The sequence below is a fragment of the Pleurodeles waltl genome, chromosome 3_1 (genome assembly GCF_031143425.1).
Source record: "Pleurodeles waltl isolate 20211129_DDA chromosome 3_1, aPleWal1.hap1.20221129, whole genome shotgun sequence".
In the NCBI taxonomy this organism is placed as follows: domain Eukaryota; kingdom Metazoa; phylum Chordata; class Amphibia; order Caudata; family Salamandridae; genus Pleurodeles; species Pleurodeles waltl.
This window is the reverse complement of record NC_090440.1, coordinates 1,825,595,234-1,825,619,866: the sequence shown is the minus strand read 5'-3', so window position 1 is coordinate 1,825,619,866 and position 24,633 is coordinate 1,825,595,234. Positions and strand designations below refer to the sequence as shown.

At 46.4% G+C, this 24,633-nt stretch overlaps 1 protein-coding gene across 3 annotated transcripts in view; it reads left to right on the top strand.

Moving 5' to 3' along the window:
• The window catches only part of MYO1B (myosin IB), a 678,894-nt gene that overhangs the window by 620,156 nt on the left and 34,105 nt on the right, over positions 1–24,633 (top strand). For all 3 annotated transcript variants that reach the window (XM_069225875.1, XM_069225874.1, XM_069225873.1), the window contains 2 exons: positions 13,765–13,917; positions 20,954–21,081. In XM_069225875.1, the coding sequence (XP_069081976.1) occupies positions 13,765–13,917; positions 20,954–21,081 (281 nt within the window). The remainder of the gene's footprint in view (positions 1–13,764; positions 13,918–20,953; positions 21,082–24,633) is intronic.

The window sequence follows — 24,633 nt, the reverse complement described above, 5'->3', positions numbered from 1 at the left end:
GAAGTTCAGATGGGAGTCCTCCTTTCTCTGTTGTGCCCCTTTTAGAAAGCAATTACGCAGTCAGCACTCAGAAGTCTTGACTCGCCACAAGTCTACCAACTGAGTCTATTCATCAGGTAGAGGTCTTCTAGGTGCCAGTTCTGCAGCTTTTCCAGATTACTATGGGTTCCCTCAAGCACCTTTGGACTCCATCAGTCTACGGGTGCTATTAGTCTTCTGCATATTGGACTTCCCTGGCGCAGACTGGCCCTGTTAACCCTCCACCCAGCCCCTCACCTGTGCCAGGCCGGTGCCTCCACTCCACTGAGGGCCCACACAGTTTCATGCAAGCTCCAGTTCATAATTGAGAACAATATAAGATCTGAAGTTGAATTAAGCTTGATCTCGGCCAATGTGGTACGCAATTACTAAGCCACAGGTAGCGATATTGGAGGACTATTCACCAGTGCCCCCGCACCAGTATATTCACAGTCTTGAGGCTTCATTCAGCTCACTCAGCTGCTGTATAGACCTTGCAGAATGTATTTAGACCTTCAAATGCTACTAGTCTTGACACCCCACAAAAGATGCAGTTGTTCTGTAAATTGGAGCCTTACACTGAGGAAAGCACCACCTTTGTGTGGTTGCACATAGGGCATCAGAGTTATTGGAACTGTTGTTGCAACTGTGGTAACTTAGGCTAACCTGCTTACTGAAATTTTGTAGCTTTGCCCTTTGACTTCAAAGCCTTTGCTACTTCTCACTGAGGCTATGCCAGATGCTGTGATTGCAGCATGGTCAAAGCATTGCTGAGCGCTGCTGGTACATTGTTCCATCTCTGGGTGCTGTAGACCTACTTTGGGTGAGCCCTCTTATCTGCCTCCAATTCTGGAACACCTTGTGATGCAGACTTCTGTCAGCAAAGTAAACGCTACTGCCATGCCTGACAAAGGATCTAAGTGAGGCAAGATGTTCTTATTTAGTTCGGCATTGTGATCTCCAACTGCAGCATGGCAGATACTCACACCCTCTGGGATATGGCAAGTTAGAGCTTGACCACCCTCACTGAGGAATTTGGAAATTATTTCAGACAAACTGTCCATGGCAGACAGGAGTGTCCAGATACATTTTGTTGCCCATACTAGGCATGTCATGCTAAGTGCACTAGTGTGGTGCTTCATTGTTGTGCCTATGTACATGATAGGAGTTTCTTCAAGAATGTGCAAAAATATCACATGAATATGCCCTTTGCTGGCTCCAGGCTGTTTGGTAAAAGGCAGATTTAGCTTTGGAGTGTTTAAAAAAAAAAAAAATACCTGTGCTGTGGGCTGAGCCCTGGTCTGGATCTCTTTGGCCTTTCTGTGCCGTTACCAATACCATATGGTCAGAGGTTACTCCCATGATCTAGCTTACTGCCAGAAGCAGCCATTTCTGCCCACATAGGAGCCAGCCATTTTGGGGCTTTAGGGGGGCATGGTGGAAGCAGAGGGTTGGGCCACCAACAACATGGCTAGTCCTCCTCATTCTCTTCCCTGCCACCTCCAAGCCACAGGGATTCTGCCTTTGTGAGGCACTTGCAGCCAGTGGGGGCAACATATGCTTTTACCTACCCAACTGGCATGTGCTTACTTTGGGCCAGTGGGCAGGTAGCCTGTCATGAGTACACTCTTCCCTTTCTATCACTTCTTCCAACCTCTAGTTGTTCCTATTGTTTTTACTCAGAACTCAGCAGAACATGACTTCATCATTGCCAAAGCGGTTCAGCCATTGCTGGAGAAAGGCGCAATAAAGTCCCAGAGAGGGAGAGGTGCAAAAGTACTACTCCTATTATTTCTTGGTGCCCCAAAAAGGATGGTGACCTTAGTCCAATTTTGGACCTTTTGTTCCTGCAGACCTTCTTATGGAGGACAGATCCAAGATGCTGAATATGGCCCAAGTCCTCTGCTCTACATCCAGTGGATTGGATGGTGTACCTGGACTTGCCTGGCTCATACTTTTATTTACTAACCATCCTGTGGTACCAAAGGTGGTTCTCCACTTTGTTGTGGAGAAGTAATGCTTTCTATTTACCCTCCTGCCCTTAAACTTCACCATGGCCCCATGGATGTTTACAAATGCAATGGCAGTGGTCATAGCACATCTTGGCAGGTCATGAGTGCATGTATTCCTGTACCAGGATATACTAAATGTTCAAGGCATGTTTGTCGCAGTCACTCGTGGATCACCTGCAGGCAACCATCTTGCTCGACTTCTCTAGGGTTCTAGATTAATGACCCAAGAACCCATATTTGGCCAGTGCAAAGGATTTCGTTTATAGAAGCCCTTCTGGACACAGTAGCATTCAGACTGTTTTCACGCGTCTCAGTGAGTTTGGAAGATTCAGGATATGATCCTGATTTTTCAGCTTTGGCGCTGTTTTCCCAAAAGAGTTTGAGGCTTCTTGGTGCCTGTGTATTCTGCGGTGCGCCATACTTGTTTGCAGATAACTGCTCTGCGTAAAAAAAGGTTGTCTAGAGCAGTGGTTCCCACCCCTTCATCATTACCGGAACCTGGGTATCCCCACTGAATCATTATTGGAGTCCGGGGACCCCACCCCCGAGTCACTACTGAAAGCTGGAGACCTACTATGTAAATATTATTTAATTTTCTAAGCAGTTGCGAACCCCCTGAGGAGGCTTTGTGGACCCCAGACCATAGGTTGGGAACAACTGGTCTAGAGTGAACTCCGCATGAGTGGGGCGGCCGGGGGGGGGGGGGACTTGATGGATTTGTTGATGCTGGGCTGGGAGGTCACCTGGACAAGGTGGAAATAAAAGGACTGGAGCAGAGACACTATATCAGGTGTCTGGAGTTGCATGCCACCCAGTGGTTCTAGTTGCCTTTCTACCTTCTATTGAGGACACCCCTGCTCAACATGACTGCCAGTTAGTACTGCTACAAACAAGGTGGTGTGGGGTCATATCTACTGTGCTAGGAGTTGCTTTGGTGCTGTTTCTTGACTGTAACCATCTGGCAGGCTCCCTAAATGCTAGGATGGGTGAGCTCAGCAAACACTGTTGAGTCAACCTTGAGTGGTGTCTTAACCTGGAGGTGGTTCAACGCATATTCGCCCAGTGGGGCTTGCCTTGAGTAGATCCATTTGCCACTTCCAGAACTTTTTATACTTTGGGTAGATCCTTTTGCTACTGTCTGAAAGCACTCTTTGTTGAACTAGTTGTGCTTTTTGTGTTTACACCTAAAAGTCCCCTAACACCCATGGCAGGTGTTAAGCCTGTCATGGGTTTCAGTCTCTACTATATGTTCCCATCTCTTCTGTTGCTTTCCTGGGCTCTGAAGAATGTCAGGAGAGGCCAGGTGCGTATCATCTTGATGGTCCCGATTTGGACTTGGGAGTGTCTAGTACGCCAGCCTGTTGACACTAAATGTCTAGCTCACATTCAGTCTACCTATTCAAGCAGACCTCTCTCCGAACACCACACCAGGATTTTACATGTGAGCCTCCACAATCTACATATCCATGCAAGGAGATTGAACAGTACCTGCTGAGCAGATTTGATCTGCCAGAGGAAGTGGTGGATGTCATCTTGGTTGCTCGCCGTTCATTCACAAAATTGATTTGTAGATTTGTTTGATACTGTAGGAAGCTGGCTCTGTATATACTATACCAAAGTAAGGTATAGTGTGCAGAGTCCAGTGGATCCCCAGAGGCTTTATAGAGGCTAAAGTAGATAATATTAGCGTTCTCTCTTTAAAAAAAAAAAAAGAATGTTATTATTTTTTTATTTATTTATGCAAATTTACCATACAACAACAAGAACAGCCCCAGGAGCTGGATAATATGCAAAGGAAGTACAGTAGTGTACCCATAATATTGCAATGGACCGCCAAAGGTGAAGTAAAAAAATCAAGGATCCCAGCATGTCTAGATCAACAGATTCTGGCAGCCTTCCAGCCACACAGGAATGCAACCTCAAAAAGCACCCCACTAGGGGTAAGCCCAGCGCAGCACTCTCCAGGGCACAAACACAACAAACATCAACCAACATAGAAGTGGAGACGGCAGAGCAGACACATACAGCAGGGTCCACCATCGAACAGCACATACAACACTTGCAGGAACAAAATCTAATCCAATCAATGCAAGTGCGCGACCTGTCACATAGAGCCAAAGCCCTCACAATTCAATCATGAGAGTCCAAGAAAGAGCGAAAAGGTGCCCAGATATCTCTAGGGCGAGAGCCCGCGGGGGCCTGCTCCCAAAAGATTGACAACTGCTCCTGACAATACACAGCATCACGCAGCCAGTCAGACGTTCGCGGCACCCTGCCCCGCCGCCAACACATCGCCACTCTTCTCTTTGCCAATAAAAGTAGCATACCCACCAGACGTCTTCACACCGGCGGCACCCCATCCAGCAGCCCAAGCAACGCCAGCACAGGAGAAAGAGGCAAAACCAAGCCCGTCATTCCAGCAATTGCATGCATCACCTCTTCCCAAAAGGCGCGCACCTCAGCACAGTTCCACGCCAGATGCAGAAAATCAGCGTCCGGCGCAAGGCAACGTTCACAGCGCGCATCTGCACGCAGGCCCATATCACACAAGCCATGAGGGGTATAATATAACCGGTGTAGGAATTTAAAGTGTATGAGCTGCAGTCTGTAATTAGGCGACAGCATTCTCATGTGCACACAGCAGCTTCTTCACATTGCCTCAGTTAGCACCTCCCCAACATCCATCTCCCATTTAGCCTTAGCAGCCACAACCACTGCCTTCCGCTGCTCCTGCATGCACCCATACAATCTGGTGATGAGCCTTCGCGGTGACTGCGCCCGCCACAGTAACTCAAGCGCCTGACAGGTCTTAGGCATGGCCGGGAGACCAGGAAACTGCGCACGAAGCGTTGCGTATACACACAGTAATTATAACCTGTGCAGCTCATTATCAGCTCCAGACCGCAACGCCTCCTCCGGCGAAAGCAAGCACTCGTTCACAAACCAGTTCCCCAGCAATGATAACTCAAAGGCAGCAAGAAACTCTCGCAATCGAGCGTCACAAGACAACCTCTCATCTGCAACGTCCAACACAGGCATCGCATGGGCAAAGGGCGCACCAGTCCCCGACCAGCGCACCAAAGCAGCCCAAGCCCCAGAAGTCCACGCCACGGTATCCACCCCCCCTAGTGCGAGTCTGAGTCATAGACCATAGATCCAAGAACTCTCGTCTGTCGATCCGGCCACACCGAATCGCTCTCAGGCGCAATATGAGGCAAATACCTTATCGGGCGTATCCAATAATACGCAAAATGGGCCGACGCACAATAATAATCGAGCGCCAGGTCTGGGGCAGCGAGACCCCCCCATTTCAAACGGCAGTGTCAGCTTCTGCCAGGCAATCCTAGGCTGCCCACACTAATCGCACCAAAGCAGATCTGAGCCTCCTAAGGAAACTCACGGTGAGCACCAACGGAAGATTAACAAAAAGATACAGGAACTTTGGCAACACAACCATCTTAGCAATGCCGATGTGCCCAATAAGCAAAAGCGACAACGAACACCACACCTCGAGGCTATCTTCCAGCCAAGCCACCAACCTTCCATAATTGGTAAGCCACAGTGTCTCTACATCGCAGCTCAGCCATACTCCCAGATAACGGACCGGGGTTCATCCACCCATTCAATGGGGTAATGCGACAAGCAATGCGCAGTACCACTAGTAAGAGGAAACCCTACCGATTTAGACCAGTTCATCGTAATGCCAGAGAAGCCACTGAAACGAACTACCTCAGTCAGCAGGACATCTAGGTTCACGCCCGGCTCCTGCACGTACAGCGCAATATCATCCGCGTACATCGAAATTAGAATCAGTCGCTGCCGAAACTGCAGCCCCCTGTGGTTGTGATGCTGCCGTAAATAGGCCGCCAACGGTTTCCATGGTGATAGCAAAAAGAAACAGGGACAAAGGGCATCCCTGACGAGTCCCCCGGGCCATAGGAAAGGGGCCCGAACTGCAGCCATTCAGCCTCAACCTCGCAACCGGATCCGTATACAACAAACGGATCAATTTTATAAATCGGACACTCATGCCCACTCTGCCCAACAGCACAAATAAATATGGCCAGGCCAAGGAATCAAACGCCTTTGTCGCGTCCAAAAACACAGCAGCAGCCTCATCGTCTGCCGAAAGGCCACCCAGTACTTCAAAAAATGTATGCAGATTATGCATCGTCGACCGCTCCAGCACGAAACCAGACTGGTCCGGAAGCACCAGGCGCGACATCAGGGGCCAGTAGCTTGGCCAGAATTTTATTGTCCACATTAATCATAGATAGTGGGCGATACGAATCGCAACTGTAAGGATCCTTTCCTGGCTTAAGGATCGTAACAATCAACGCCTCCTGCAGGGATGCAGGAAGAGACCCAGCCTCCAACGCCTCGGCGTATACCTCCAGCAGGCAAGGAGACAGAATATCGGCGTACTCTTTATATAAGGCAGGGGTTAAGCCGTCCAATCCTGGGGCCTTATCACCAGGCAGCCCACCAATAACTGTCTTAATCTCTTCCACCGAGAAGGGCTCATCAAAGTAAGCTCTATGAGCATCATCGAACCAAAGCAGACTGATCTCTGAAAAATAAGCCTGCGCCGCATCAAGATTTTGCGCAACGGGGCAGAGTATAAATCTGCAAAATATTTCGTAAAGACCTGCATGACACCCTCCATGCCTAGCACCCGCTCACCCCCCTGCCCATCTATTCCAGTAACGTAACCGCTCTGTCCCCTTCACCATAGCGCTGAGCCCTAGCATATTTACACAAAAAACAAACTTCCCGGTGGGCGGCCTCCTCGTATCGAGAGATCACCACATGTAGAGCCGCCACTGTCTCGCCAGCCCAGTTCGCCACCAATTTCGCCTCCAGGTCTGATATCTGCGACTTCAGCTCAGCCAACTCTGGACGCAGCGCACGAAGCACCCCATGCTGCTTGGAAAGACACACTCCCCGAATGACCACCTTGAAGGCCTCCCAAAGCGTTCCTGCCGAATTAACCGACCCACGATTCTCAGCAAAGAAATGCAAGATGGCCTCACGAATCTCCTTGCGAAACACCTCATCTCGAAGTGCCCCCTGTGGCAAACGCAGTACTCGGGACCCCGGGTATGAAAAGCTGCAACTTAACCGGGGAGTGATCCGAGAGGGTCCGAGTCAGATGCTCCACCGATTGCATCCACATCTCCACATCCCGAGTGCCCAGCCATCGGTCAAACGAGACCAGCTATTATGTACATAGTTGACACACGTGCCCTCTCTCCGATCCCCATGCCTCACCCTCCATAAGCCAGCTAGGGCTCCATCACTCATGACAGTCTTTAACGCCGCAGCAGAGTGTCGGGCCTAGTTGCACTCTCCCGGTCTCGCTCTGGATCCAAAACCACATTGAAGTCTCCTCCCCAAATCACAGTCCCACTCCCCATTGAGTCAACCAGGCGCCAAACCTCAAAGAAAAAGCCATGGTCATCGACATTCGGACCATACACTGACACCAGCCGACAGGGCCAATCTAATAGGGTGCCACTCAACAAAACATAGCGTCCATCCGGATCTAATATCGCTCGGTGAGTTCGCCACTGCAGCCCCTTACACAACAAAATCGCCACTCCTCTGGCGTATCACGAGAACCCCGCACCATGACACTCACCAATCCACCCAGCCTTCAGCCGATGCACCGTGGAAGCATCCAGATGCGTCTCCTGGAGCATACATATATCTATATGATGACGCTGAAGGTAAGCAGACATGAGCCGCACCTTATGCTAATCATTCAAGCCACGCACATTCCACGTAAGGCCACTAACCGCCGCCATCATCTCCAGCCATGACCCAGCATCGCTTCCATACATTCTGCCATCGGGTCACTTGTCGCCTGCCAGATCCATTCACCACAAATAGACAATAGCAATATCTCCAAACAACACATAAACAACCAACCAGGAAACCCTACTGGCCCACACTCCTCCTGGTGACTAGTAATTTTCCTGCCATACCTGCCACCAAAGTGGGGCCTGGTCCGGGGGAGCGGCTTCTCCACTAGCTGGAGTGCCCGAAGGCAGCAAAACTTCTGACAGGAGCCTTTGAGGCACACAGCCAGGTGTTGATGTTCCTGCACGGGGAGGTGTGAAGCACTTCCATCCAGTGGATGCCATCTGTGTGCGTTTAGCAATAAAGCCAACACTGGCATCAGTGTAGGTTTATTGAGCTGTGAAGTTTGATACCAAACTTCCCAGCATTCAGTGAAGCTGTTGTTGAGCTGTGCAAGTTCATAATGACCACCTGTCAGCCCATGTGCTCAATATGGCTACACTGCACTTACAGGATTTAAGAATGGCCTTAGACACTGTGGGGCATATTGCTCATGCAGCTATGCCCTTGCCTGTGGTATAGTGCACCCTGCCTTAGGGCTGTAAGGCCTGCTAGATGGGTTACTTACCTATACCACAGGCAGTGGTTTGTGGGCATGGCACCCAGAGAGGGATGCCATATCGACTTTACCTTTTTTTCTCCATCAACACACGCAGTCTGCAATGGCAGTGTGCATGTGTTTGGTGAGAGGTCCCTTATGGTGGCACTATACATGCTGCAGTCCTTAGTGACCCTCTCTGGCTACAGAGTCCTTGGTACCACTGGTACCTTTTTATAAGGGACATAGCTGTGTGCCAGGGGTGTGCCAATTATGGAAGCAGTGGCACTGTTTAGGGAAAGAACACAGGTGCTGCAGCCTGGTTAGCAGGATCCCAGCACACACTGTCAAGTTAGCATCAGACACCAGGCAAGACAAAAAGTGTGGGGAGGGGGTAAACATGCCAAAAGGGGCACTTGCCTACAGACATCCTGCAATATTTGTGGCCTAGTGAGAGGACTGTCAGGTTGTTCCACTGTAGGTGAAGCTTTCTGAAGTGCTTCTGTGTAAGGAAATGGCTCCCTGTTGCAGTTACCCCCCACTTTTTGCCTGATACTGATGCTGACTTGATTGAGAAGTGTGCTGGGACCCTGCTAACCAGGCCCCAGCACTAGTGTTCTTTCACCTAAAATGTACCATTGTTTCCACAATTGGCACAACCGTGGCACACATATAAGTCCCTTGTAAAAGGTACCAGTGGTACCAAGGGCCCTGTGACCAGGGAAGGTCCCTAAGGGCTGCAGCATATGATGTGCCACCCTAATGGACCACTCACCTAACACATGCCCACTGCCACTGCAGATTGTGTGTGTTGGTGGGGAGAAAAAGGCAAAGTTGACATGGCATCCCCCTCAGGATACCATGCACACAGAATATGCCTGTGGCATAGGTAAGTCACCCCTCTAGCAGGCCTTCCAGCCCTAAGCCAGGGTGCACTATACCACATGTGAGGGCATAGCTGCATGAGCAATATGCCCCTACAGTGTCTAAGTCTATTCTTAGACATTGTAAGTACAGTTGTGGCCATATTAAGTATATGGTCTGGGAGTTTGTCAAAAACGAACTCCACAGCTCCATAATGGCTACACTGAATACTGGGAAGTTTGGTATCAAACTTCTCAGAATAATAAACCCACACTGATGCCAGTGTTGGGTTTATTAAAAAATGCACACAGAGGGCATCTTAGAGATGCCCCCTGTATTTTACCCAATTGTTCAGTGCAGGACTGACTAGTCTGTGCCAGCCTGCTGCTGAGAGACGAGTTTCTGACCCCATGTGGTGAGGGCCTTTGTGCTCTCTGAGGACAGAAACAAAAGCCTGCTCTGGGTGGAGGTGCTTCACACCTCCCCCCTGCAGGAACTGTAACACCTAGCAGTGAGCCTCAAAGGCTTCGGCTTCGTGTTACAATGCTCTAGGGCACTCCAGCTAGTGGAGATGCCCGATCCCCCTGGACACAGCCCCCACATTTGGTGGCAAGTCCAGGGGAGATAATGAGAAAAACAAGGAGTCACCCACCAGTCAGGACAGCCCCTAAGGTGTCCTGAGCTGAGGTGACCCCTGCCTTTAGAAATCCTCAATCTTGATTTTGGAGGATTCCCCCAATAGGGTTAGGGATGTGCCCCCCTCCCCACAGGGAGGAGGCACAAAGAGGGTGTAGCCACTCTCAAGGACAGTAGCCATTGGCTACTGCCCTCCCAGACCTAACCACACCCCTAAATTTAGTATTTAGGGGCACCCAAGAACCCAGGAAATTAGATTCCTGCAACCTGAAGACAAAGGACTGCTGACCTGAAGCCCTGCAGAGAAGACTGAGACACCAACTGCTTTGGCCCCAGCCCTACCGGCCTGTCTCCCCACTTCAAGAAAAACTGCAAAAGCGTCCACCAGGGTCCAGCGACCTCTGAAGCCTCAGAGAACTACCCTGCATCTAAAAGGACCAAGAACTCCAGAGGACAGCGGCCCTGTTCCAAAGAAACTGCAACTTTGCAACAAAGAAGCAACTTTTAAAGACCACACGTTTCCCGCCGGAAGCGTGAGACTTTCCACTCTGCACCCGACACCCCCGGCTCGACCTGAAGAAAACCAACACTACAGGGAGGACTCCCCAGCGACTGCGAGCCCGTGAGTAGCCAGAGTTGACCCCCCTGACTCCCCACAGCGACGCCTGCAGAGGGAATCCAGAGGCTACCCCTGACCGCGACTGCCTGCTTCAAAGAACCGGACGCCTGGGAAACACACTGCACCCGCAGCCCCCAGAACCTGAAGGATCCGACCTCCAGTGCAGGAGCGACCCCCAGGTGGCCCTCTCCCTAGCCCAGGTGGTGGCTAACCCGAGGAGCCCCCCCCCCTGCCTGCATCGCTGAAGAGACCCCTGGGTCTCCCATTGAAACCTATGGCAAACCCGATGCCTGTTTGCACTCTGCACCCGGCCGCCCCTGTGCCGCTGAGGGTGTACTTTCTGTGCTGACTTGAGTTCACCCCCCCCCCCCCCCCCCCCCACCCCTGGTGCCCTACAAAACCCCCCTGGTCTGCCCTCCGTAGACGCGGGTACTTATCTGCTGGCATACTGGAACCGGGGCACCCCTATTTCCATTGAAGCCTATGCATTTTGGGCACCACTTTGACCTCTGCACCTGACCGGCCCTGAGCTGCCGGTGTGGTAACTTTAGGGATGCCCTGAACCCCCAACGGTGGGCTACCTTGGACCCAACTTTGAACCCTGTAAGTGCTTTACTTACCTGTGAAACTAACAAATACTTACATCCCCCAGGAACTGTTGAATTTTGCAGTTTCCAATTTTAAAATAGCTTATTGCCATTTTTGCCAAAACTGTACATGTTATTGTGATGATTCAAAGTTCCTAAGATACCGGAGTGAAATACCTTTCATTTAAAGTATTGTTTGTAAATCTTGAACCTTTGGTTCTTAAAATAAACTAAGAAAACATATTTTTCTATATAAAAACCTATTGGCCTGGAATTGTCTTTGAGTGTGTGTTCCTCATTTATTGCCTGTGTGTGTACAACAAATGCTTAACACTACCCTCTGATAAGCCTACTGCTCGACCACACTACCACAAAATAGAGCATTAGAATTCTCTTTTTGCCACTATCTTACCTCTAAGGGGAACCCATGGACTCTGTGCATGCTATTTCTTACTTTGAAATAGTACATACAGAGCCAACTTCCTACATTCTGTTTGTCCTGTTTTTTTTTCATCTGGCAAAGCTTTGCCATGAGCTCTATTAAAGGATATTTCTTATGCCTTTCTGTGTTTGCCTAATGTGCCCTCTTTTTTTTAAGTCACCAGAGCTTATATATGTTTCCTCTTGCTTTTTTTATTAAGCTGAATTGGGACCTTTATTTGATTCTTTACTTTTTTGTATGAATGTCTTTTGAGTCTGCGCAAAGTGTTTTTTAAACTTACTTCTCTTCAAACTGTCTTTTTCTTTCTGATTACTTCTTGGTCAAGTCAGTGAAATGCATGCGCTGTTATTGCTGCCACTGTATAATATTTTTCAGATAAGCTGGTGGTTCAAGCAATGGCATCATCTCCATCAAAAGTGTTGCTTTTCCATGTGGGCATTCCATCTCACACTTTGCATTCTCCATAACATCCCTTTAAGGAGGAAGAGAGGCTTCACTGGTTGTGCACAACGAGAGGCCCATGCTTTTATATTGATGAGACTGAAGACCACTGACTGCATGGCAAACCTTTTGTGTGGTTGGCAAACTTTTTGTGCAGTTTTCTGGTGATCAATTGCGGAAGGCAGTCTGGAAATTTGCCTTATCCAGATGGGTCATTTTACACATACGATGTGGTGTGCTGCCTTGGCCAAAACAGAGCCTCCGAGGGCCTTCACATTCATTCTACCAGACCTAAAGCTATCACCGCTGCACAAGTGTTACACTGATGGGCATCTGCCTGGGAATCTACAAGGGACATCTTTCCATACCTTTACTAGGCATTGCTTGCTTCATTCTCTGATCCATAGGGAGGGCCTCCTTTTTGCCTACTAAGTCCTGCAGGACTTCCTGGTTTGAAGTCCCACTACTTAGACCCATTTGCCCCCATTTGTGGGTGGTACTGCTTTGGTATCTATTCAAAGTGTGTTGATTCTACAGTTAGAAGTATTCATCATTAATTCTTTCTGGAGGATACTCTAACTGAAGATTCCTCACTCACCCACCCACCCTCCTTTCCATCCTGGAAGTGGATGTCTATGTTTTAAGGTTCTATGTTAGATTCTCTTCAATACTGGACACTGTAACTGTTCTCAGTCTGTTACTGATGCTCCTTGTCTAATCCGATGGAATGCTTTGTTGTATACTGACCTCAGGGTGCAAACTTAGCATCTACATATGGCTGTGCACCATCACTTCTGGAGGTGGGATGAAGCCACTGAGCAGTGTGATGGCACCACTTAAGCAATTGCAGGGAAACCTTTTCAGATCTAGACTGGCATTGGGGGGAGGGGGTGAATTCAAGAAGTGGAGAATCTGTTAGACCAAGTGTCTACGGGGAAGAACGTTAACAAAGTTAATCAAATTTTTCTTTTTGTCCAGTTATAAAGCAGATGTTTTGGGGTGCGGTTTTAGAATTCACCACCTTTGTTTGGGATGCTTGTCTGTTAGTTCACTATGGTCTCTTGAAAAGGTCTCCTGAAAAAGGCTCCCTGCTAAATTTTAGCTTTTATAGGTAAGCCCACTCCTGTGTAATATAGCAGCTCAAAAACTGTGGATAATAAAAGAGACCTGTCATCAGGACACTAGGTCTTATTTATGACTTAGGTTCCAAGTTTTGAAATGTATGGGAGTTTGTGTTCCAAAGATTAATGTATGTATTTTTTTAAATGACATGCTTGTGCAAATGTGGGATCCTGTTTTATTTTGTTTTCAGAAGTGAAGTTGTTACTGTTGTCAGTTCCGTCTCTGGAACAGTAGCTCATAATCCCTCTTGTTAAGGTTCTGGTATGAGTTTTCTTTGGTAACTTAATTTCCTGCTTTAGGTGATGTTCTAGGAAACATACATTTATACATGTGTTTGATTATGTGGCAAGTACAGCAAATAATAATCCAGAAACTCCATGCCATATAATCTCAGTAGCCCTAAATGTAAGTGAGGGCGGCTTCTGACCTTGACAATAGTTACAATTGATGTTGAAAAAAAAAGGTTTTCAGCAGAAAACGCTAATTCGTAATCAGTGGTAAGAGGTAGGTACCAAATATAAATACAGTTGATTATTGCTTAACATTGATGCCGGTTACCTGCTTTATCTTTCAGAACGTGTGTGTTTCTCATTTTCAATTTGTTTTCATACGTTTGCTTGCAGGGGACACCAAGAATTTTCTTGTTGACAAAACGTAATATTATTCTTGCCGACATAAAGTCTGGACAGATCAAGTTGGAAGTCCCTCTTGTAGATATCACCAAAGTTTCCATGAGCTCACAAAATGATGGCTTCTTTGCGCTGCATCTGAAAGAGGTATGCTTGTGATTCATTGTCATTGCTAATCTATCTGTTGTCAGAAGTGAACCTGTAGTGTGGAATAAGTGCAGCTGCAGTAAAATATTATTTTCATAATAATGATATTTCAGAGATTATATGTTAAGTCAGCAGTTGTATGCGCTAGAAAGTCACCTGTACGGTTTTGCTAGCACCATAGTGGTATTTCTTTCTGTAGTTTATTCTCCCTTTGTCTGTTTCTACCACCTTCCTCTCTCTACCCCATCACCTCCATCATGCACTGACCTTTGTGGTGTTTCTGCACCATGCCCGCACCCATCTATTTTGTGTTCTGCATTTGCTTATATAGTGTTTATCCCATTCCCTCGACGTGCACCAACGGTTCCACATCTTACTTCCATGTCGAGGCTTTCCAGCTGTGAGGTGTCTTCACTGCCCCTCGCTCTAATGGTTACTGGTAACCGAGATCATTCCATTCCCTGCCCGCTCACTGCTATTCTTTGCTCTGCTGCGTTAAAATGCATCTCTGCCCGTACTTCCAACTCCAGTTTATATGATGATGATATCAGACTTGTATTTTTGCAAATTAAAGATTAATTTACTCCCACAATTTAGCAACTTCTGATAAGAAACACTCCCCAAATCTTTTATGCTATTACATATTTGTGTCCATGTTTTCACATATTTACATACAAAAAATGTAAATGATCTGGTAAATGACGCTACAAGCTGTCGTTTTAGTGAGATTGTAACCATTTGGCCGCGTAGGGAGCTCCCGTCATGCTCCGAGGCTGGAACCGCCGATGGCGTGCCGAGGGTGCCGGTGATGGTGCGCGGCTGCCTTCCCTGACTCGGGGATAGTTTCATCAGGACTATCTTGGAGCTGGGGAACGCTGCGTTAGAGAGACAGCAGGAGGTTGACACTGAGCAGAACTTAGGCGCTCTCTGCGACATCCCTGCTTACACAAGGTCATTTCCCCCCTCATCTCTTTCTTAGCCTCACCCCAACAGCAGTTCAGGCCTCTGGAGCTGCTGCAGCGGTCGACTGGGGCTCAGCTTTACACTTAGTTTGTAATAAGTAAAGAGCTGTGACCACTTCTCGTTCTCACACAAACGCAGAGTCTGCATCTATCAACCAGCGCCCCGCTGATATAAATATTAATCAACGGGACACTCTCCAACCATTTAAGCAGTGATTAAAATGTATAAAGTGGTTGATTCTGACACGGATTGATCGTATCAAGCGCAAAAAAGAGCGAGGAAAGTGGAGGACGGAAAGTGAAGTTTTTATTTCTACACGGACAGCAGAAGCCTCTGTTGTCTCCGCTAATCATGCACCTCAGCAGGCTGCAATAGGCTTCTTGCTGGGTAGGGGCCACACTTGGGGTTGACACGGAAACGGCTTGTGTAGTCACAGGTGCGGCTTGTAACCCCCCAAAAGGCCCCTAGTGTAGTTAGTGCGGTCAGTCCCATATGATGAAGTGAATTTCACGAGATTCACAGTTCAAAGTGTGCGCTTCCATTAAACCACTCCGCAGTTTGAAGCATCGCAACCACAACTCGCATGACAAGGAGCCAGGGCTGGACTCTGTGGGAAGTGTAATACATGCGGCCTCTGCTGTCTCTGCTGCTCGATTAAACCACTTCCCCAACAGCTGCAAGAAGGGAGCTATAGGACCAGCAGAGGTTCAACCGAGAACCCAAAATGCAGTGAAGTCTCCACCCTCTGAATCTGGGCATCCCTTATCTTCTGCGCAAGCAGTGGAGACAGATGGAAGGGCGCGCTTCTCTTCTCCATCACATTCTGGGCGAACTCAAAACAGTGACAATTTCACAGGATGAGGCGAATCAGAGGACAGAAGTACAACTAAGCCTCATCAATATCAATATACAGCACCTCAATACACACATCACTGAGGTTGAACAGCGTGTCTCAGATCTGGAAGATAGGGGTACTCTGCTAGACACCTCAGTCGTCAAGCTTCAAGCTGAGCTTACTGACCTACAGATCAGAATTGACGATGCTGAAAACAGACCATGTCACTCAAGCCTGAGTTCACAGGGGTTCCAGAGGGACAGGAGAATGGGCAGACAACTGCCAAGTTAATCACAGATCAAGATCAATCACAGATCAAGACTCAAGCATGTTTACCCAGAAGCAGCGTCTCAAAACTGGATCTTAGTCATGCGGGCCCATCAAGTTCCTGTAGTTCAGTCTCCTAATGTAAAAATACTCGCAGACAATACTGGTTACCTTTGGAGACTGATGGGATAAGTCACACATACTTTCTATGGCTATCAAAGCTAAACTTTATCAGATTCCAGGGGACTTCTCCTTTAAAATCTTTTCAGATGTCTGCTTTATCAGCTTGGCGATGGCGTGAATTTAAAGGACTGATCAATGACTTAAAAAACGCTGGTGCCTCAGTGGGCATTGTGCAACAATCAAGGTTAAAACTACTTTTTAACGGTCAGCCATATATTTGCCACGCTGTGGAACAAGCAGTAGACTTTTTGTATTCAATTCAGCACTCGGGTGGGGAAGAGGGAAAGGCAGGAAGACAGGCTGAGGGGAAGCTGTAATTCCAACTTAGGTAATACACACTTCATAGTATGTGTGTTAATAAAGATCCCCTCGGCCCCCCTATGTGGCTTTTCAGTGCCATGTCAAGGCACTGCTATAAGGTTAGGGGGGAATAGATTTAGAAGTGGTAGGTGGAAGGCGCATGTAGGGGGCCGGGAGTTGGGTGCCCCTGTCAGGGAGGGAGCCTATGACGGTTTGGGCTCCAGTGTTGCCAGGTCTAAGGAGGGGCGCTGGTTGGGTAGGAAATGGAAAGGGTAGGGGGACATGAGAGAGGGGTGTGGTGAAAGGGAGGGAAAAGGTGAATTCAAAATGCAACAGGTATCACAAAGTTGTTTTCATTCACAGCAGTGATCGGCACAAGTTGAAAGTGGTTTAATGTGAACAGCCTGAACAATAGATCAAAATTCCAAGGCATACTAGTATGGTTAAGATCCCTGGTGGCCGATGTAATATTCTTATAGGAGACACATCTGAAGGACAAGGGATACCAACATTGCATTCCAGCCTATATTCAGAATCCATACTTTGCTCCCGCTCAGACCTCACGATGTGGGTAGCGAGACTTAAAAGCATTTTGTAGGGGCCAGGCTATTTCTTTTCAGGCCATGCAAAGACAGGAGGTAAAAATCCTATGCTCTAAGCTACAAGATAGATTGGATGTCGCATTAGCAGCACATGCACAGACCCCAAAAACAAATACACAGGCAGACTTAAATCAAGTAGCTTTCAGTTTTTTTGTACATCTAAAGAACTTGTGAGCCATAGATCTTATCTTCAGAAACGATTTGAGGAGAGTGTATTCATAAGTAAATATTAAGTCTGGTTAACTAAATGTAGAACCAACACCAATATTATTAAAATAGTTCGAGACCCCCAGACCTGTGTAATTAACTTGTGACCCTCCAAGGTCACTCAGACTTCCCGAGATCCTTATGACAGGCTCTACTCTGATTCACACAATCCTTCTTCAGAGGTTATTGAAGCATTAAGTGGTGTCAAACTTCCAAAGCTGACAACAGCACTAAATACAGCCATAGCTGCCCCATAACCTTAACAGAAGTATTACAAGCAATAGCACCTGCACCTAACTTTAAGGCCACCGGTGAGGACGGCATACCTGCCGAAGTATATAAAGCCGCCTTTTCACAGTTACCACCATTCCTTGTCTGTCTTTTTAATGAGATCCTAAAGGGATGCCCTGTATCCAGTACTTTTACCGAATCCATAGTCGTCAGCTTCTTTGTGAAAGAAAAAAAAAAAAAGGTAAATTATCAACAGATCCAGGTTCGTATCGACTTATAAGCCTGTTTAACAGCAATTATACATTTGTCACTAAGATTATAGCAAATAGAATCATGTTAGCTGTCAAATTAGTCCTCCATAAGGATCAAAATGGTTTTCTTCCAGAGAGGAACATCTCAAATATCTCCAATTTTATGGTGCAAGCATTTGATTATTAATCCACTCAGAATACTTCGGCAGCCGCTATACTGCTTGATGAAGAGAAAGCCTTCAATTTTGTCGAATGGGAAGGTTTTATATGCAATTTTGCATACATTTGTATTCCCTCTAAACCTAATTTGCTTATTGAAAGCCTTATACTCTGGGGCTAAAGCCAGCATTACATGTCAGTAATATCCCGGCTGGCGAAATAGAGAAATAGCAGTTAGAAGGGGCCCCTGTAAGGGCTGCCGAGTGTCGCCGATCCTGTCTACACTTTATAGAGCCATTGGCATGTGCAATTCGACCAGGCCATCAGTCCGCCTTTGCTCGGAGCACCTAAGCTCAAACAGTATGCGGATGACATGGCGTTATTTTTAGCCACTGGTAAGGTAAACATTCAACGTGCATTTAATAAAATTGCTGAATACACTGCAATAGGCGGCTATAAAGTTAACCAGGCAAATTCTGATGCTCTTCTCTGTAATCGCTCTCCTGCTATCCTGCCCAATGCAACGCGTTCAACTTTTCAACCTGTGCGTTCCATCAGATATCTAGGAGTTTGAGTAACCACTCATTTTAGTGAGCTATATGCTTTAAATGATGCCTCCTCCTAGTCATGGCCTGTACATTAGCTCAACAATGGGAAAATCATCCGCTCACAATGATTTGGCGTATCTCGCTTCCTAAAATGAACATGCTCCTGCTGTTTTTGTTTGCTTTTTCAAATGAATCAATTAAGATACCCATATTCTTCTTCAGTGCAGTCTACATAGCACTGCATACTTCTGTTTGGCAAAGGTAACATTCAAGTGTAAAATTGCCTATCTTTCAATTATCTCAGGAGGGTGGGGCCCTGCTGCTTCACTTCTTCAAAACCTATCAAGGAGCATTATTAAATTGGCTAACGTCGTTATATAAAAAGATACATAGTGACGATAATTACGATCTGAAAATAACTTTGAAAGAAGGTAGGGTCGATCTTAGTTCATTTATACAAACTCTCAGATTGCCGAAGCGAACACTCTATAAGTTTCCCCAAATCATGGTTGACAGCTTTCATCTTTTTTGGCAATAATACAAAATTCCCAGGCTCCATTTACATATGAAACTTGCTTATAGTTCGGGCTTGGCTTGAGTCTCTCCCAGTCTGTTTTGAATTGCTGGGAAACCCTGGGATTTCGGTAATTCAAGGATTTATTTTGTAAGAGCTATTTTATTGCATAGTCAGCCCTGCGGCTAAAAAAACCTGCTGTAAGTACCACTCTTTTTTTGAAATTTACTTTTTTTTTTTTTTTTTTTGCTATTCCAAATGCAACTTTTTTGCTCCAGGTACCCTGCAAATATGTAAACTAACTATCGGATAAAACTGTCCGGTTCCATTTCATCTCATGTTTAACAGGAGTTGGTAACAGTTGTCAAGCTTTGTGCCAAAATCTCGATCCAAAGCTACTTTCCAACCACATCAGCAGGATTAATACCATGACTGGCTTTATCATAAATCTTGCGCAATGGCTTTTTTTTTTTTTTAACCAGTTCAGTCAGAAGGCATCTGTGCTGCTAAGAAGATGGCCTTTTATTGTAAATGGATGATCTATTACACACCAGATAAAAGATCAAAAAAATGTACGTTGGGAAACAAACACAATGTTTTCAATGTGGTTCGGAGGGTGGAGAGTGGTTTCATATGATATTTACTTGTTTTAGATTATTTTTATTGTGGACCAACATTTTTAGTGTGTTGAGTAACATTTAAAGCACATATGTTTGCTGAATCTGCTCAGAGCCCTTTCTGGTATTCCATTAGGCTTGAATAATTTAACCATCAATCAAGCACAGCTTTGCTTTATTGCTACATTAGTGGCTAAATCACTTATCTTAGCAAATAGTAAATCGCCAACTATATCTTCTGTGGATCATTGGCAGAACAAAGTAAGCAAGGTTATGAGCCATGAGAGATTATATGCCAAAAGAGTAGGGGCAATCGGGCGTTTTAGCAAAATTGGCAAAGCTGGGAGAAGCTTGATTTCTGAAGTTAATAGATTATCATCTTGGAAATATATTAGGATAATGAATGACAAGGCCACTCTTAATATGTATAATGCTTACTATATGAGCAAGGGGCAAATTGATGTACATTTTTGCTGATGAAGTATGCTGCAAAAAAAAAAAAAAAGATTGTAACTATTCATGTCTATCTACAAATCAGTAAGCTGTGTACTGTACAACAGTGGTTCTTAACTTTTGACCTCTATGGACCTCCTCTGAATCATTATTGGAATCCGACAACCGCCACTGAGTCATTACTGGAAGCTGGAGACCGCAGCCTAAGTATTTTCAGTAATGTGTGCTGCAAAGCAGCGCACAAAAATACAGAAATAATCATTCATCAAACAAATACACATGATGAAATAGTTTAATTCACTATCACATATAAAACAACTGATGTTTAATTTGAATAGAAAGGTCAGAAATCCTCCAAATTCAATTGAGGATACTAATCACCCATACTAAATTCTTTCTGAACCGCTTCCACAAATCAATCTGAGTGTACAGTCTCAATTTGTAATCTCCACTTTAAAACCCATTCAGATTTAGAGAACATTTGAAAACTGTGTTTTACATTTGCTTCTTATATACATCTAATTAATCTGTTAATATTAATTTATAAACAGTCGCAAGCCCACTGAGTAGGCTTTAGGGTACCCAGACCACAGATTAAGAACCACTGACTTTCATAAACTAATACTTTCTCCTGCTGTATTCTTTTAGCAAATGTCATTAGGTCTCAAATAACGTTATAAGCAAATAAAATACTATATTTCCTTAGTAGTATGGACAGTCTAATGGCTCCAAGCTTAATGTATTCATGCACACCTACTTGATAATTACAAAATTGTTTGCTGCATTTAATGGACAATACCAACATGTATGGACAGATATGATTGTTCTGGCCTTGGAGTTTTAAAGAGTTGTGCCTTTTGTTTGCCTTAACTGAAAACTAACACATGCCATGTTTTGTTATCACAGGGCTCTGCTGCTGCTGCTAAAGGGGATTTTCTGTTCGACAGTCATCACCTTATTGAGGTGGCTACCAAACTTTATCGAACTGCACTCGCTCATTTCAAACAGAAGATCTCTATTGAAATTTCTGATGAGTAAGTCCCCTGATACCCTTTCACATTTAGTCTGTGTGCCATAGGACTTGAAGTGCATACTACCCACATAGATCTGTGTAGTATTCTGTGTCCCCATTCCCTGCAAGGTTGAACTTGGGTCTGAAATGTATTGACATGAGTTGTCTTTAAGGCTGAACTTGTGCCTGGAGTGTGTTGACGTAGCCAGTGTGTCGTGGACCCTACTTCAAGGAGTGAAATGTGCCACCTGGAAGCTGTTCTAACTGTGAAATAGTGTAATAAGGGTTTATTTGTCCCTGGTGCCACTGCCCCTGTTGCACCAGTGGAAGTTATGCCCCTGTTGCTGTGTGGTATGAAGTGGAAGCTTATGAGGCACAGTTGGAGGTAGAATGGAACCCTGAAAGGGCCTATGTGCTGTGACTGTACGCTACGGGCTTAACATGGAACAAAGAAATTACCTTTTTACCCTAGCTGTTCCAATCTCTTGAAATAAAGGCTCTGCCCTCTAATTACAATAAGCAGCTTGGTTTTCTCAGAAATAAATGTCAGTCTTGTAATAGTGAGCATTCACCAAGATTCATCATCAGTTTTTCTGAATTAGGTCAATTAATTAGTGTACCAGAAAGATTGATATTTTGTTTCTCGACTCTGTCTACCATTGGGCCCCTTTTCATTTTTTACTAACTATATCATTTTTCAAATATATGTATACTGTTTATTTTAGCCACACCCCTTCTGATGTAGAGGTCACCCTTTTCATCAACATCTCCTGCCTCATTCACTGTCATACACTGAACTAAGCTGAGTAAAGACCTATTTTATATTAACAGTCCTATGGTATAGTTTTATCTGATAGAGACTTTTGGTTGCAGATTTCTTACCTTCGAATTTCCCCCAGGCATTAGACTGGATCCGGAGATTTTTCTTCAAGCATTACCCTTATGCGACGTCCGGTGGCATCGGTCCAATCCACGTGCGCCGTTGGTGTTGTGTTTGCTGTGATGACGTCGCAGTCATATATAGGTGCCATGCCAATGCACTGATGTAAGTTTCTTGTCACAACTTTCCACACCAGTAGCGCAGAGCCATGAAGAACTTTGATATTGGTGTGCCAGAAGTAAGGCCCTGAAAAGGGAGACCCTGTCCTAAAAAATCAGTTCGCAAAGCAGGGAGGATCAATAAGGAGTAGATACCCTAGAAATACCATCCTCTGCAGTGGGTTGCGAACTAAGTTCAGATTAAAAAGTCCTTCAGGACTGAATGGCCAAAGTAGCCATCTCTGCGGACCTGACTGTCCAGGCAGTAATGCTTTGTGAACGTGTGCAGAGGCGCCCACATTGCTAACTGGTAGGTGTCCAGGACCGAAACTCCATGTGCCAGCGCTGTGGTTGCAGCAGTCACTCTGGTGGAATGAGCACGCAAACCCTCAGGGGGTTGCTTCTTTGCCAAAGTGTAGCACATCTTGATACAGAGGACAACCCAACAAGAGATGGTCCGCTTCTGCACCGCCCATCCTTTCTTCACACTCACATAACATGTAAAGAGTTGATCATCTACCTGGAAATCTTTAGTACGGTTGAGGTAGAACGCCAACACTCTTTTTGGATCCAGACGTGAGTCTTTCGTCTTCATGAGAAGGATGTGGGGGTGTTTAAAAAGTAGAGAAAGTGATCGATTGGCCTACAAGAAGAAGGGCGTGACCTTTTTCGGGAGGAAGGAGGTCCTGGTACGATGCGCCACTTTGTCAGGATGAACAGATAAAAATGTTGGCTTCAATCAAAGAGCTTGAAGCTCACTCACTCTGCGAGCAAAGATGATGGCAATAAGGAAAGCGGTTTTCAGTATAAGGAGCCTCAAATGACAATTATGTAGTGGCTCAAAAGGAGCACACATAAGGTATGTAAGTACCAGGTTCGAACCCCACTGCAGAATTATGAACGAGGTAGGTGGGAACATGTGGGTGAGTCCCTTAAGAAACCTCCCAACGATGGAAGATTTGAGAAAGGAGGGATGATCTGGCAGTCCAAGGAACTCAGAGATGGCAGGCAGGTACCCTTTAAGGGTGCCCAAAGCAGAACCCTGCTGGGCAAGAGAGGATGAACAGTAGCACCTCAGACAGAGGTGCATATAGGGGATCAACAGATTTACCATGCCACAAATGCGTTCCAATGACCAGTGTATACCGTTTTGGTGGAGGGATGCCAGGCTGCCAAGTTAACATTGCAGACTTCAGACGGAAGGTTGAAAGCTGTCAGCTGCTGCAGCTCAATCTCCAAGCAAGAAGGCAGAGATTGGACAAGTTTAGGTGGAGGACTGCTGTAAGGAAATGCCTCCTTGGCATGGTTACCCCCTGGCTTTTTGCCTTTGCTGATGCTAAGTTTTGATTTGAAATTGTGTTGAGGCCTGCTAATCAGGCCCCAGCACCAGTGTTCTTTCCCTAACCTGTACTTTTGTTTCCACAATTGGCACACCCTGGCATCCAGGTAAGTCCCTTGTAACTGGTACCTCTAGTACCAAGGGCCCTGATTCCAGGGAAGGTCTCTAAGGGCTGCAGCATGTCTTATGCCACCCTGGGGACCCCTCACTCAGCACAGACACACTGCTTGCCAGCTTGTGTGTGCTAGTGGGGATAAAAAGACTAAGTCGACATGGCACTCCCCTCAGGGTGCCATGCCAACCTCACACTGCCTACAGGTATAGATAAGTCACCCCTCTAGCAGGCCTTACAGCCCTAAGGCAGGGTGCACTATACCATAAGTGAGGGCATAAGTGCATGAGCACTATGCCCCTGCAGTGTCTAAGCAAAACCTTACACATTGTAAGTGCAGGGTAGCCATAAGAGTATATGGTCTGGGAGTCTGTCATGCACGAACTCCACAGCACCATAATGGCTACACTGAAACCTGTGAAGTTTGGTATCAAACTTCTCAGCACAATAAATGCACACTGATGCCAGTGTACATTTTATTGTAACATACACCCTCCGAGGGCACGTTAGAGGTGCCCCCTGAAACCTTAACCGACTACCCGTATAGGCTGACTGGTTTTAACATCCTGCCACACACCAGACATGTTGCTGGCCACATGGGGAGAGTGCCTTTGTCACTCTGTGGCTAGTAACAAAGCCTGTACTGGGTGGAGATGCTTATCAACTCCCCCTGCAGGAACTGTAACACCTGGCGGTGAGCCTCAAAGGCTGACCCCCTTTGTTACAGCACCCCAGGGCACTCCAGCTAGTGGAGTTGCCCGCCCCCTTCGGCCACGGCCCCACTTTTGGCGGCAAGGCCGGAGGAGATAATGAGAAAAACAAGGAGGAGTCACTGGCCAGTCAGGACAGCCCCTAAGGCATCCTGAGCTGAGGTGACTCTGACTTTTAGAAATGAAAAGGATTCCCCCAATAGGGATAGGAATGTGCCCCCCTCCCCTCAGGGAAGACGCACAAAGAGGGTGTAGCCACCCTCAGGGATAGTAGCCATTGGCTACTAACCCCCCAGACCTAAACACACCCCTAAATTCTGTATTTAGGGGCTCCCCAGAACCTAGGAACGCAGATTCCTGCAACCTAAGAAGAAG